Source organism: Rhodofomes roseus, assembly GCF_022264815.1.
Source record: "Rhodofomes roseus strain CIRM-BRFM 1785 chromosome Unknown C8Q71scaffold_32, whole genome shotgun sequence".
NCBI lineage: Eukaryota > Fungi > Basidiomycota > Agaricomycetes > Polyporales > Fomitopsidaceae > Rhodofomes > Rhodofomes roseus.
The window spans coordinates 375,289-387,808 of record NW_025952988.1 but is presented as its reverse complement, the minus strand read 5'-3'; the positions used below and the strand labels follow the sequence as shown (position 1 = coordinate 387,808).

At 61.4% G+C, this 12,520-nt stretch overlaps 6 protein-coding genes across 6 annotated transcripts; 3 read left to right on the top strand and 3 right to left on the bottom strand.

Annotated features, from left to right (window-relative positions):
• Nucleotides 1–49: 49 nt before the first annotated feature.
• Nucleotides 50–1,755, bottom strand: C8Q71DRAFT_787118 (uncharacterized protein). Its single transcript, XM_047925159.1, has 4 exons — nucleotides 1,440–1,755; nucleotides 1,271–1,391; nucleotides 980–1,221; nucleotides 50–928 (listed from the first exon to the last, which is right to left on the bottom strand). The coding sequence occupies exons 1-4, from the start codon at nucleotides 1,677–1,679 to the stop codon at nucleotides 320–322; spliced, it is 1,212 nt and encodes a 403-aa protein (XP_047773694.1). The 5' UTR covers nucleotides 1,680–1,755; the 3' UTR covers nucleotides 50–319.
• Nucleotides 1,756–1,811: 56 nt separating this feature from the next.
• C8Q71DRAFT_787107 (TBPIP-domain-containing protein) lies at nucleotides 1,812–3,181 on the bottom strand. Its single transcript, XM_047925158.1, has 7 exons — nucleotides 3,082–3,181; nucleotides 2,998–3,029; nucleotides 2,819–2,942; nucleotides 2,590–2,730; nucleotides 2,470–2,540; nucleotides 2,239–2,375; nucleotides 1,812–2,134 (listed from the first exon to the last, which is right to left on the bottom strand). The coding sequence occupies exons 1-7, from the start codon at nucleotides 3,137–3,139 to the stop codon at nucleotides 1,972–1,974; spliced, it is 726 nt and encodes a 241-aa protein (XP_047773693.1). The 5' UTR covers nucleotides 3,140–3,181; the 3' UTR covers nucleotides 1,812–1,971.
• A 3-nt stretch (nucleotides 3,182–3,184) lies between these two features.
• C8Q71DRAFT_376642 (mitochondrial carrier) lies at nucleotides 3,185–4,772 on the top strand. The gene is made up of 5 exons (XM_047918158.1): nucleotides 3,185–3,512; nucleotides 3,563–3,641; nucleotides 3,693–3,838; nucleotides 3,892–3,955; nucleotides 4,017–4,772. The coding sequence occupies exons 1-5, from the start codon at nucleotides 3,402–3,404 to the stop codon at nucleotides 4,664–4,666; spliced, it is 1,050 nt and encodes a 349-aa protein (XP_047773692.1). The 5' UTR covers nucleotides 3,185–3,401; the 3' UTR covers nucleotides 4,667–4,772.
• Nucleotides 4,773–5,679: 907 nt separating this feature from the next.
• C8Q71DRAFT_376711 (chaperonin 10-like protein) lies at nucleotides 5,680–7,642 on the top strand. Its single transcript, XM_047918159.1, has 5 exons — nucleotides 5,680–6,236; nucleotides 6,288–6,369; nucleotides 6,429–6,624; nucleotides 6,685–7,082; nucleotides 7,144–7,642. Exons 1-5 carry the CDS (start codon nucleotides 5,950–5,952, stop codon nucleotides 7,273–7,275), a joined length of 1,095 nt encoding a protein of 364 aa, XP_047773691.1. The 5' UTR covers nucleotides 5,680–5,949; the 3' UTR covers nucleotides 7,276–7,642.
• On the top strand, nucleotides 7,529–9,574 carry C8Q71DRAFT_862658 (uncharacterized protein; the record flags this gene model as incomplete). Its single annotated transcript, XM_047928056.1, has 7 exons — nucleotides 7,529–7,678; nucleotides 7,731–7,910; nucleotides 7,972–8,103; nucleotides 8,156–8,268; nucleotides 8,317–8,930; nucleotides 8,996–9,374; nucleotides 9,457–9,574. 7 exons carry the CDS (start codon nucleotides 7,529–7,531, stop codon nucleotides 9,572–9,574), a joined length of 1,686 nt encoding a protein of 561 aa, XP_047773690.1.
• A 1,162-nt stretch (nucleotides 9,575–10,736) lies between these two features.
• Nucleotides 10,737–12,427, bottom strand: C8Q71DRAFT_862657 (uncharacterized protein; the record flags this gene model as incomplete). Its single annotated transcript, XM_047928055.1, has 4 exons — nucleotides 10,737–11,276; nucleotides 11,329–11,469; nucleotides 11,517–11,967; nucleotides 12,027–12,427. 4 exons carry the CDS (start codon nucleotides 12,425–12,427, stop codon nucleotides 10,737–10,739), a joined length of 1,533 nt encoding a protein of 510 aa, XP_047773689.1.
• Nucleotides 12,428–12,520: the final 93 nt, after the last annotated feature.

Here is a 12,520-nt window from a genome sequence, read left to right as displayed (position 1 = left end):
TCGCGTGCGCCAGCAGTGGCTGTTCCCGCACTCATCTCTCGGCAACTCATGATGGAGACAAAGGTGGTATGATTATGCAGGGTATGCAGCTCGCGACAGCACTGCAGGCGGAAAAGAGTAGTCCATTTCTACTGTCCAGAAACATTACGGATGTGTGCAGGCAAGGTGTACCGTACTCCCGACCCCGGGGTCCAAACAGCCGGTGCAGACAAGACTTCAACATAGTTGGTAGTGGTAGTGAGTAGGTATAGCGACGCCCATCCCCGTACAGTACTAGTGACGCGGTCATGGTTCGTAACAAGCTACATCAGAGGCATGTTCATGCAAGGAACGCAAGGGCCGCAGCGAGGCCAAGCACGGTCGCGAAGCCGGACACGACGACGTGGCTCGCGCCCGACGCGTCGCTGCCCGAGCCAGTCGCGGACGCGCCAGCAGACGAGCCGGCCTTGCTGCCCTTCGAGCCGGTGCCAGTGGCGGTCGCACCCGCAGCGGAGCCCGACGCAGACACGGTGGGCTTGACGCCGGCGGTGTAGAGGTCAGTCGACGCGAACGTGCGGCAGTTGGACGACGACGGGACGGTGGCCGTGTAAGGGACCGTCCAGGAACCGGACCACGGCTGGGTCCAGGTGGTCGTGACGCCGTTGGAGACGTACTGGCCGATGGGGCTCATGGAGTCGCCGTCGCAGACCTCGTACTTGCCCTTCTGGGCGCTGTTGGGGCAGTTGTAGGAGATGCCGACCTCGTCGTAGCGGTTCTCGCACAGGCCGACGTTGTTGGCGTCGGTCTTGGAGGGGTCGCAGATCATGAGGCAGAACTGGTTGCCGCCGATGAACTGCTTCCACTCGACGACCTGGGTGAGCGTGTTGTTGTCGGTGTTGCCCTTGGGGTACTGGTTCGAGTAGACCATGCCGCCCATGGGGTTACCCATCTGCGCAGGGTATTAGTGACGCACTAGCGAGGACACGTTGGATGCACGCACCAGGTCGGCACCGTGGGGGTCAAGCTCTCCTCCGTAGTCATCGGCAGCGAGGTTGACCTGGACCTGGTCGAGGAAACCGGCGTACATGACGTAGTCGGGGGTCCTGATGACGGACACACCCTGGAGGGTGCCGTCGGGCATGGCACGAGCGCCATGGCCCTTCTTGGAACACCAAGCAACCTCGTACGCCTCGGTGTCACCGATCGTTTCGTTCTCCTTCGGGGAGGACCACAGGCAGAAATCTAGAGGCACGGTGAGCGCGCGGCACAGCAGAACTACGTGGCCACGGACCATCAATAGCGTTCGCAATGAGCGTCTGGCACAGGGAGTCCTGGTTCTCGGTGGTGGAGTTGCACTTGTTGTAGCCGACTTGGTTGCCACGCTCGCCGCCGTACGGCTCGACTTGGTAGGGCTACAGACGGGTCAGCACGCGGACGAGAGGACGGACAGAGGGACTGACGAGGTCGGCGTAGGCGTAGGTCTGCGCGGCGAGGGGCGCGACGGAGGTGGAGGAAGACTGGGCGTTAGCACCAGAGAGGGCCGCGGCGGCGGCGAGGAGGGCAGAAAGAGCGACGGTGGAAGACATTTCCTGACTTATGGGTGGGATATAGGTATGGGAGGGAAAGCAACGGAGCCCGAGAGGGAGAGGGACGAGAAGGATGAGGGCCGTCGTCGCTGCCCGCCCTGATATACCCGCCATGTGATCTTTTCGCACTCCGCATCACCGCCTGTCGGATGCGCTTGGCCGCCCCGCCATTGGCTGAGCGCCCCTTCTGGGCTCACGGGCTTGGCAACACCATTTGCCCGCCTACGCGGTCGCGATGCCACCGCATTCACACTAGCATTCCACATGGTATACGCTCTCATACACACATACTGCACACAGAGTTCACGAAAACAGACAGCGCGCACGCAACACAACACGACGAGGACCGCACCAAATCCGACCAGACACCGAGGCACAGGGACCCACATGGACGAGTGGCGCGCCGTTACCGCCGCCGCTTGCCCAACACGCCGGCGCCACCCGTGCTCGCGCAGACGGGCCCCCGCTCGAGCGCGGCATGCTCTGGGGTGTCGAGGTCGACGCCGAGGTCGTCTGCGAGGTCGTTCGCGTCCTGTGGCGGGAGGGGGTCCGTCGCGAGCTGCCAGAAGCTGAGCCAAAAATAGGACGCGTTAATGGCCGCTTCTGATGCCCGGAACCGAGCGCGCCGTCCCAACGACGATAAGGGACGCCGCGGCAGCGTACGTACACTCACGTTGTGAAGATCTTCTTCCGCCGCACCCACTCGCCCCGCCACCGCGTCCACTCGGCGTCCAGCTCCCCCAGCTCGGCCGCAGACACCAGCGGCGTGCCCGCCTGCAGCGGCGCGAGCCGCTGTCTAGCCTTCTCGGTCTGCAGCGTCGATCGTCAGCGCCGTCGCCGGGGTCAGTGTCGCAGCCACATGCTCGAAGCATGACGGTGGGAGTACGATGCCTCGAAGGCTTACCGCGGAAATGGCCCCCTCCAGGGAGACAGCCAGCGCTGCGTCGGTAGGGGCGGCTCGCAGCTTTGCGAGCTCTGCATGAGGTTAGGTCGTGTAATGAGACGAAGCGAGTGATCGACGTGCCTGTTGAGAGTGCACGGACGTCGGCGGCGAGAGCCTTGTTCTCTTCCTCGATGCTCTTGTATTCCTTTTCTTGGTCCGCGAGCTTCTCCGAGGATACGTCCCCGAGTTTGTCCTGGTTTGCGACAAAGAAGGTGGTCTTCCCTATGCATTTCGAGGGATACATGCGCGCATATATGCGTAAAGTCAACGTCCACGCCGCTCCGGACGCGTACACCGCGCATTCACTCACCGTATGTCTTCTGCACGAGCTCGCCCTTGTCCGCGAGGGCGACGAGGATCTTCTGCGTCGCGGTCTTTGGGACGGCGCCCTTCAAGTTCGCGGCAACGTCGACCGCTCCGAAGGGACGGTTCATCTGCGCAGCGACCTGGGTATATGCGCGTCGGCGGGCAGGAAGCGGGCGTGCTCACGCGTTTGATGTACTCGAGCACCTTGTCCTCGGCTGTGGGTGCAGACGGTGAGGACGGGCGCGTGTGCGGCCAGGCGGAGAGTACCTTCTTGGCCCTTGAGGACAGGCACCTTTGCTTCCGCGGCTTTCGGTTTCGAGGCCATCTCTGCTGCAGCGGACGGAGAGTGAGCAGCTGGTGGACGAACGCGAAGACGATCGAAGCGCGCCAGGCGACGCGGTTACGTGATGGGTGCACGTGCACGCGACCTGCCCGATCGGGAGATCCGACAGCCGTCGCTCAGCTCAGCCAGGCTCAGCCCCGTGGGGTCTCCTCCTCCTCCTCGCTGCGTACCGCCGCTCTATCTACGCTACATCACCTCCACGAGAACGCGACACCCACGTCGCATGAACTAGCTCGGGGCTCGGATGAGTTCTGCTGGTCCACGCCCGCCCCACACACCACGCCCCAAGGACGACAAGCAGAGCTTCCACTATATCATCCGCTCTGGCATTGCAGGCGGGACCGCTGGCTGCATCGTGCGTGGTTCTCGGTTTGCTTCATCCGTGTCCTGCTGACTGCTGCGTAGGCGAAAACGGTAGTCGCGCCGCTCGACCGAGTAAAGATCCTCTTCCAAGCATCCAGCCCCGAGTTTCAGAAGTATGCTGGTGCGTGCCTCGTCGTGTGCCGTTTAGACATCTGTGGACGCGGTATGCCAGGAACCTGGAGCGGCGCATTCCGCGCCGCGTCGCAGATCTACCAGGACAACGGCGCCCGCGGGCTGCTGCAGGGACACTCTGCGACCCTACTCCGCATATTCCCGTACGCGGCCATCAAGTTCATCGCCTATGACCAGGTCGAGCATGTCCGTCGTCTCCGCTCTCTGCACCGAACGCGTCTGCTGACTGCGGCACGCAGATCCTGATGCCGACGCGAGAATCACAGACGAATGCACGGCGCTTCGCAGCAGGCGCGATCTCTGGTGCGTACTGACATCCTCACGCGACACCACGTCCTATGAACAACTCGCCCGCCCTCGCCAGGCATGGTCTCTGTATTCTTCACCTACCCCCTCGAGCTCATCCGCGTCCGGATGGCGTTCAGCACCCGCGCACAGTCTGTCCAAGTCCCGCACACCTTCCACCCTCCACAGTCCTCCCCCCCGCACCGCCCGTCCTTCCTCGCCGCCATGTCCCAGATCTACCACGAAGGCGCGAGCGCCCCGCCGCACTCCGCGTCCGGCTCCGCGAACAACATCTTCACCCGTGTGCCGGTCGTCAAGTTCTACCGCGGGTTCTCCGTCACGCTCGTGGGGATCGTGCCCTACGCAGGGACGTCCTTCCTCACCTGGGGCTTCCTCCAGGCCTACTTCGCGCCCCCGCCCGACCCGACGAGCCCGTCCGCGCGGCGGCGGCCGAGCCCGCTCGCGGACCTGACGTTCGGCGCGGTGGCGGGGGCGGTGTCGCAGACGGTGTCGTACCCGTTTGAGGTCGTGCGGCGGCGGATGCAGGTCGGGGGGCTGACGCACCCGGAGCGGTGGATGCACTGGAGCGAGACGGTGCGGAACGTGTGGGCGACGCGCGGGTGGAAGGGGTTCTACGTCGGGCTGAGCATTGGCTATTTGAAGATTGTGCCGATGACGGCGGTGAGCTTTACGGTGTGGCAGTGGGGGAAGCGCGTGCTGGGGGTGTAGAGCTGACATTCTGTATTGTTATACGCACTTGCATTACTGGCATCAGAACTCGAACCGTGCACGCAAGCATTCTACAAAGAGTTATACACCACCGCGCGTCGTCGCAAGTTGACTGAGCGAGTGAGCGGTGGGCGCTAAAGCTCTTGGACCTCCTGCGGACGACCGGCATGCTCACCGTCTACACCCACCTTGGACGTACACTTGTAGACTCGGCGACATTGTCACAGGCGTCTTGAGGAACCCGAGGTCCGGTGAGATCCTTCAGCTTGCCAGTGTGCCGCGGCCGCAGGACTTGATGTCCTCGACGATCCCCTGCGTCCTCGACATCCTCACAGGGCCATCTTCAGGAACACGGCAGGTTGGTCAGCGGTGTTGACATCTGTGGGACGTGTGCCGCACGGGGATATGCCTGTAGGCGCGGTGGATGATCTCTTGAAGGACATATTGAGTCTTCCTCGTCTTTTCGACCTGTCTACTACCGCTTGCTTCAACGCGAATAGGAACTGGATGTATGCGTCTGTATATGCGCATCTTCCGGGCAACCTCGTATGTGTCGTTCAGCTTATCGCTACCTAGACCACCGAGCGTGGATACGAGCCACGGGATAACACAACCGTATACGGTCCCCTGTCCACCATGTCCCTGATTCTTCAGAGATAGCGATGCTCTCTCGAGTTGCATTCGTTATGCGCGAACGCCGGTGCGTACCACTATCGGTAGCTGCCTTCCTTCCTATGCTCACCACAGGACCTCGTTCCGCAGTTGTCCATGATAAATCTCCGTCAAGGTGCTGTCATTCAGGCCTCATCGTCAATAACCGAAGATACTCTCCGTGTACATCCACTTGTCCGAACCGGTGCGCCCGCAGGCACAATCCGCTGAGAATCCTATCGTCTGACCGCTCGGGCGTCTACGCGACCTGCGACGTTCGTGGAGTTGGTCAACTCGAGCAACCCCAACGTCTTCGCAATTCAATACGTCCCAAGCCCGACTATTCAGTGTCCTCAGTGTATCTGTGGCATGACCTCGTCTGCCAAGCACGGCAGGTACCGTAGTGCAACGAGCGGTGCGAAGAGCCTGCCCTTGCGATGCGGACTGCTTATCTCGGGACGCTCGCTTCCTCCGAAAGTGCATGGCTCTTCCATACCGCGACGGTCTTCTGGGCATGCTGAAGCACAGTTGCACGCTTCGCCGGCTTCTTAGGCGGGCGGAACGCGTATAAAGCCGTCGCCGTCGCCCCGTCGCCGCGCCTGACCTGTGCGCAGGTCCCAGCACTATCCGCCATGCGGATCCAGTGGCCCGTCATCTTCTCCTTCCTGCAGCAGCAGAGCGCGCTGCTGCTGAACAGCCGACAGGGGTCGTTCAGCGTCGGCACGGTCGCGGTGCCCGTGCCCGGCCCAAACGAGGTGCTTATCCGCGTCGAGGCGGTGGCATTGAACCCGATCGACTGGAAGATCCAGGCGTACGGCATGGTCGTGAAGACGTATCCCGCCGTGCTGGGGAGCGATATCGCTGGGGTCGTCGAGCAGGTGGGCTTGAACGTCACGGCGTTCGGGCCCGGGGATCGAGTGTGCGTATGGATAGCCTGGCATGGGTTGTGGTTGGCTGAAGCGGAAGGCAGGATAACGCAGGGCGTTCTGGGTGTCAATGAGCATTCGGGGTTCCAGCAGTACTCGCTTGGGTATGATGAGCTCACTGCGCAGGTGCAGTCGTGCCTTAGGCGTATGTCGAGCGCACCTGAGCTAAGCTGGCTGTGTCGCAGATACCGGATTGGATGGCTTTCGAGGAGGCTGCTACGATGCCTCTTGGCCTAGCAACAGCCTCGCTAGGCTTGTACAACGCATACAACCCACATACAAGTGCGGGGCTACTCCCCCCATGGGAGCCTACAGGTCGGGGCCGCTACTCGGGCAAGCCCTTCGTCGCCCTCGGCGGATCGTCCTCAGTCGGGCATTATGGTGAGAGACTGCCCACCTCCAGATATACGCGAAACACGCTCACAGGAGAGAACTCACTAGTCATCCAACTGGCCAAGCTCTCCGGGTTCTCGCCCATCATCACCACCGCGTCGCTTTACAACGCCCCGTCTCTCCTCGCCCTCGGCGCGACACACGTGCTGGACCGCCACCTCGCGCCGGAAACGTTGCGTGCACAGATCGGCAACATCACCAGCGAAGCAATCGAGACGATCTTCGACGCAGTGTCGATATCGGAGACACAGAACCTCGCGTACGACCTGCTCGCACCGGGTGGATCTCTCGTCCTGGTGCTGCAAGACATCATCGAGGAGAAGAGGAAGAGCGCGGACAGGCGCGTCGTCACCGTGGATGGGAGGATCCACTATGCGCCTAGCCGCGCGATGGGTGTTAGTTTGTACGCGGCGCTGAGTGACTTACTGGAGAACGGGGAGATCCAGGTCCGTGTTTCGACGAGCACTGCACCGTTCGATGCCTGCTTACCTTGCTGACGACGTGCAGCCGAATCGCGTCGAGGTACTACCGGGTGGCCTGGAAGGAGTTCCCGCAGGTCTGCAGAGATTGCAAGCCGGAGTCAGCAACGTGAAGCTCGTCGCTCAGCCACAAGCTCGGGCCACAGTGGCAGGGCGCTGATCGCGTGTGTGGCGAGGATGGACGCGCTGTACGGAGTGTACGGTATATTGGATTAGTTGTCTAATATGATGAAGTACGTACCTGCATCTGTATATGTGGTCGACGGCGATCGATGTTCCCTCGGAGAGGTTACGTGAGGCCACAGAAGGCCTTCCATTTACGTCCTCCGCCTCGTGCCGCCTGCGCACTGTGCTGCTCGCTTCAATGTCTCCTCCTTCCCGTCGCCCTCTGTCTTGCGAGCTCGAGTCTAGCCATGTCGGAGCAGTTCTACTTCCTGACCCACACCCCGGAGCAGGCAGCCAAATGGGACGACATTGCGCGCACCGACCCCGAGCGCGTCTGCGAGACGCTCGACGTGGGCTTTGAGACGAAGACGACAAACAGATGGGGAGACTCGGCGCAGGTGAGCCACACGGATCCTCCTCTCCGTCCATGTAGATCATCGGCTGCGCCAGGATGTATACCCGTGTTACGAAGCGACAGGGAAACTAGCCAGGGAGGGGACTGCAGAATGGCACCGGCTGCTGGATGTTGGTGTCGCAGAAAAGCTTTGCGACGGCGTCTTGCAAGCGAGGGTCTATGTACCGCCTCTCCCGGGTATGTCAGAGGAAAGGCAGCGGGAAGCAATGAGGCAGGTCCGTCCTCCAACCACACGATCTTGGCCGACGTGACCAACACAGCCAACTCTTTCTCTAGGTGCGCTCGGGCCACTTTGTGGCACTCGATGCCATCTGCCACGCCGTCTGTTCCGTCTCCAAGACGCCCAACGAGTCCGAGCGCAAGTTCCTGCGCACGCTCAAGCAGCGATGGCCAGAGATGATGAAACACGTAGAGTGACCGAGCCAGCTCATAGTGACATGCGTTCCTCACTCCTTTGCAGCTCTGGGACTCTCCGCAGAACGCGCTTCGGCCGGAGTCTTCTCATGCCATCGAAAGGGCCGTCGTCGCCAAGATCGTCGCGCGACTCACACATGCTGACCCATCTGTAATGAGGTGAGTTCGGTATCGTCGCGCACATTCGTTGGTTTGACGCGTTTCCAGCATGATCGACGCCGATTTCGACATGACTCTGCCTCTGTTGACGCGTTACTTCATCCACGCCACCGAGGAACGCGACACTCTGTATCTCTTGGAGTGCATTACCTGCCTCACGACGCCAATAGTGGACAAGGACCTCATCAAGCATCGCAAACTGCATCCCCTCCCGAAGACATGGCTGTCGCGGATGATGGGCGGCTCGACGCCGCCGCGGAAGATCTTCGACCGGTGCGGGGTCCACCTCACGCAGACAATGAAAAAGGAGGAGGACGCGCGGATGATTATGGACTTTATCATCACGCTCCTCCAGCTCGTCAACGACCAGGGCCCCGAGTTCGCGAACGATCTCCGGCAGTCGGCCTCGCTCTGGACGAACATGTTCATCTTCATGCGGAGGGCGGCGGAGCGCAAGATTGAGCCGGGCGACAAAGCGGCGGGCGCGCGGGCGAAGAGAGCGGCGGCGAACGTAATCGGGTTGACTGCTAACTGGATGCATAGCTGCTTCTTCCAGTCGCCCGACCAGCTGAAGGTGTTTGTGGAGCTGTGTATCCGGGCAGACTTCTTCAATGCGCTCGATGCCACCGTCCCCCGTGTCGTCGCTACGGAGGGTGTCACCCGTACGTCTGCTCACTCCGCCACACCGGGCGTGCTTTACTGAGGCATCCAACTCATCACTGCACAGAACAACTCACGCGCATCATCTTCTGCCTCGACAGCCTCCTCTCCAAAGACCCCTCTACCTCCCCGCTCTTCAAGGGCCAACTCCCGCGTCCCCGCACCTTCCACGCACTGCTCATCCACGCATACATAGACCCGCGCACGCGCAGCCTGCGCACGCCGAGCGAGTTCGTGCGTACCGGGCAGGTCCGGCGGGACGCGAAGGGCCTCCCGGCGGTCGGCTCGAACTTCTTCGACGAGAGCTGCTGGCAGATGTGGCATGCGCTCGAGAAGCGCGTCAAGTCCGGCGGTGTGTGTGCGCGGCGCGTGTGCGACGAGCGCGCGACGGCAAGGTGCAGCAAGTGCGGGCAGGCACAGTATTGCGGGCAGGACTGCCAGAAGAAGTGCGTGGCGGGTTGTGCATTGCGCACTACGCGCTCTGTTTTGTGTGCATGTGAGAGGTGACGATGATTCGGTTATTTGCAGGGATTGGAAGGAGCACAAGATCATGTGTGGCGTCATAATCCACGACGAGGTCCCGAACAGCGGGGGCCTGCATCGTGTCACTATTCCGGGCATCAATGCGCCGCCTGTTGGTGGTTGAGTGGTATCTACGAGCGAGCGGAAGGAATGTATTGTATGTAGGAGCATGTATACTCTGAGGCTCCGAGTCGTGATCTGCCATCTCGGTCATGCAAGTGCGTGATTATGACAAGTAGTAGAATATGACTTACCAAAAGCGCCATCCCGGTTTTGACCAACCACTGAACGTCGACAGTGTTGAACGTTGAGAGTCGATGTGCAGTTTTTACTCTGAAGCTTTGACGCGCACCACACTGGTGCGATGGGGCACGTCGACTCCAGACTCGAGAGCTGGTCTCAGCTGGAGAGAGGCACGTCGCGGCGCCTCACAGCAATGCTCAAACTCGCCTTACTCTTCAAGTTCACCGGCTTAGGCGGGATGTCATCCACGGCACCTCATGCCAGTGATCCCGTAAGAAGACACATATACGTGTGGAACAGACGTATGTTTCTTGTCCAGCAGTGGCCGAATGGCAGTGTACGTGGCTTCATGAGGAGATGAACAACCGTACGGATCCCAGAGGCAGGATCACTCCGTGGTCCGGCCCATCTTTCACGTCAGCGATGTAGCAAGTGTTCTGCCTGGTGTACACTGAGCGTTATCACACTCACGCGTTCGGTCTTTCCCACCATCCGCAGGCCGATGGAGCAGAGCAGAATAGATGGAGCACGCCTGGCTGCAATGCGGCACAGGACGTCGGGATTGCGGTGAGTACACGTACATACATGTATTGCTTCGCTAGCTTCCACTCTTGGGACCAGTACGTGCCTGCAACATGCTCTTCACGGCGCAACCTTCTTCCGTCTCGGGCGATGCTGTCCAACCACTCTACTTGATGGTAGCTACCATCTGCGCTCCCATGTTGACATACGTCCGTCGATATGCCGAGATACTGAAGGGCTGCTTATGCTAAGGAGCAGAGACACGGGTGTCAGCACACCACCCGTCACACCACGGCGGCGTACATGCTCCGGTAACTCCCCGGAGTATGAGAGTGGTGGACGAAGGTAGGGCATGCACGCGAGCAGACGACGTACGGAGGCCGACAACTCGAGGCGCGGCCAACGGAGCGTTGCCTGACATTCCACACCGGTATGCCAGTTCACTGCTCATATTAGCGGGTCAGTCACTCGCTGTTCCGGGTATCGGCCTATCGCACCCACCAATGGAGAGACGTATGCGCTCACAGTACACTGTCGGGCGTCGGGCACTGCGCCTCATCGTTCGTGATAGTCTGTTGGTGTCCTGTAAACCTCGTTGCAAGCCCTTCCGAGTCCCGTCCCTCGAGTTCGCACGCGGTCCAGGTCGGCAGATTGTGCGTAGCAGCCACGATGCGCGCTGCAACATCCGACGTCGGAGGTGCAATGGTATAGAGGCCCGGAGGCGAACACCCGGGGGCTAGATCAAGCCAAGAGCACGCAGGCAGCGGTGTCGAAGCCCCACTCTGCGTGGGCATATTCGTCCCCGCAGGGCGCTCGCGTCTGATGTCCCCTTTCGCGTCGATGACGCCGCGAGCGAGGAGCCAATCCTGCCAGGGTACTGGCAGAGCGACGTCGAGCGCGGGCTCACGAAAGGGGAAGAATCCCCGGACGCGGTACTCATGGACGAGGAAGAGGGAGGGAAAGGGCGCGTTAGCGTGGTGGCTCTCGAGTGCGACGGCCTTGCCGTGGAAGGGTGCCTCGGCCGGGGCGCCGCTGTGGTTCACGAACACGTATTTGTTCAGCTAGCAGGCATGAGTGGGTTGACCGATGAAGTGATGAACGGGGGTGACGCACCTCGGGGCAAAAGCGGATGAATGCTTGGTAGGTGGCGAGTCGCTTGTGGTGGTTCGGGCAGAGCGTTATGGTGTTCCGACGTTCGTGGGCTGCGGATGTGGAGTTGGCTGGTACATTGCCACGTTCCCGTAGATCATCCCACTACAGTCAATGAGAAGGAGCGATCAAGGTGCTGGCCGGGTACGCACCGTCTTCCGCTCGGACGGCGAGATGACACACCACGTTTCGACAATGTCCGTGCCGCATATTACACAGGTCTCATCACCGAGGATATCACAGCTGTTATCGAGGCTGGCGGTGGATATAGCTGGATTGGGGGCGGCAGAAGCAGCCTGCCCACTGTGTTCGTAGGCAGGCGAGGGAGCGTCCTGCGGGAGTGGCTGGGAAAGCCTGAAGAAAGAGGTTGTCGACGATGTCGCCAGCGGAGTCGATGGCCGCCAGTCATGCTGGTGGACCACAGATGCCTGTATCGTTTTGCATGCGTCGTTGTGCTCGAAGATGCCACGGACGCGAAGGACGGCACCGCTCACGGTAGCATAGGTGACCTCGGCATGGGCGAGGCAGCCCGTGAAGTCAAAGGTCTCGGAGGTGGTGTGTCGCCGCCTGACACCGACGACCTTGCGATCGTAGCCGCAGTCGCTGAGGGGATACCGGGACTGCGTCAGGACGGGTCTGCACCGAGTGTTTGTGCGACGCACCACTGGAACAAGACCCTCTTTGTCTGCTTCTGCGACTTCGTAGGCCTGCGCCCGTCCCGACTGGCCCACTTCACGCTCCAGGGGCTGCCCAGCTGGCCATGGGACTCGGGGACGATGTCGAGGCGGAGGCTGGCGAGGAACGCGGCGGCCTCGGTCTGCGCGGCGGCGTTGTCCAGCGCGAACTCGCGGTCCTGCGGGGGCTTGCCGTCGGGGGCGTAGAGCTGGTCGAGGGAGGCCTTCTGCTCGTCGGTGAGGGTGAGGTGCTCGGTGTAGACCGCGGCGGCGGCTTGGCGGGCGGAGAGGCCTTTGTGCTGGCCGCTCGCTTCGACGGCGGAGACGTTCAGCCAGACGTCGCGCGGCTTTGTGGGACGCTTCCGCTTCAGGTTTGTGGGCTGCGACATGGGGGTGTGGTCCAAGGGCGAGCAAGTGCGAGGGTCGGTGACGGCGCGTGGTGGCCTCCTCGACGCGCCGATGGCCCATCATCTTCGCAGATC

Excerpts from the sequence above, each read along its gene's own strand:
- C8Q71DRAFT_787118 (XM_047925159.1), bottom strand. The coding sequence starts at position 1,679 with ATGGCGGGTATATCAGGGCGGGCAGCGACGACGGCCCTCATCCTTCTC. Across the intron at positions 1,392-1,439 it reads CCTACGCCTACGCCGACCTC|CCCTACCAAGTCGAGCCGTA; the intron begins GTCAGTCCCTCT and ends ACCCGTCTGTAG. Across the intron at positions 1,222-1,270 it reads CATTGCGAACGCTATTGATG|ATTTCTGCCTGTGGTCCTCC; the intron begins GTCCGTGGCCAC and ends CCGTGCCTCTAG.
- C8Q71DRAFT_787107 (XM_047925158.1), bottom strand. The coding sequence starts at position 3,139 with ATGGCCTCGAAACCGAAAGCCGCGGAAGCAAAGGTGCCTGTCCTCAAG. Across the intron at positions 2,943-2,997 it reads TGCTCGAGTACATCAAACGC|ATGAACCGTCCCTTCGGAGC; the intron begins GTGAGCACGCCC and ends GTCGCTGCGCAG. Across the intron at positions 2,376-2,469 it reads TGGAGGGGGCCATTTCCGCG|ACCGAGAAGGCTAGACAGCG; the intron begins GTAAGCCTTCGA and ends TCGACGCTGCAG.
- C8Q71DRAFT_376642 (XM_047918158.1), top strand. The coding sequence starts at position 3,402 with ATGAGTTCTGCTGGTCCACGCCCGCCCCACACACCACGCCCCAAGGAC. Across the intron at positions 3,513-3,562 it reads GCGGGACCGCTGGCTGCATC|GCGAAAACGGTAGTCGCGCC; the intron begins GTGCGTGGTTCT and ends ACTGCTGCGTAG. Across the intron at positions 3,839-3,891 it reads CCTATGACCAGGTCGAGCAT|ATCCTGATGCCGACGCGAGA; the intron begins GTCCGTCGTCTC and ends TGCGGCACGCAG.
- C8Q71DRAFT_376711 (XM_047918159.1), top strand. The coding sequence starts at position 5,950 with ATGCGGATCCAGTGGCCCGTCATCTTCTCCTTCCTGCAGCAGCAGAGC. Across the intron at positions 6,370-6,428 it reads ATGATGAGCTCACTGCGCAG|ATACCGGATTGGATGGCTTT; the intron begins GTGCAGTCGTGC and ends GCTGTGTCGCAG. Across the intron at positions 6,625-6,684 it reads GTCCTCAGTCGGGCATTATG|TCATCCAACTGGCCAAGCTC; the intron begins GTGAGAGACTGC and ends AGAACTCACTAG.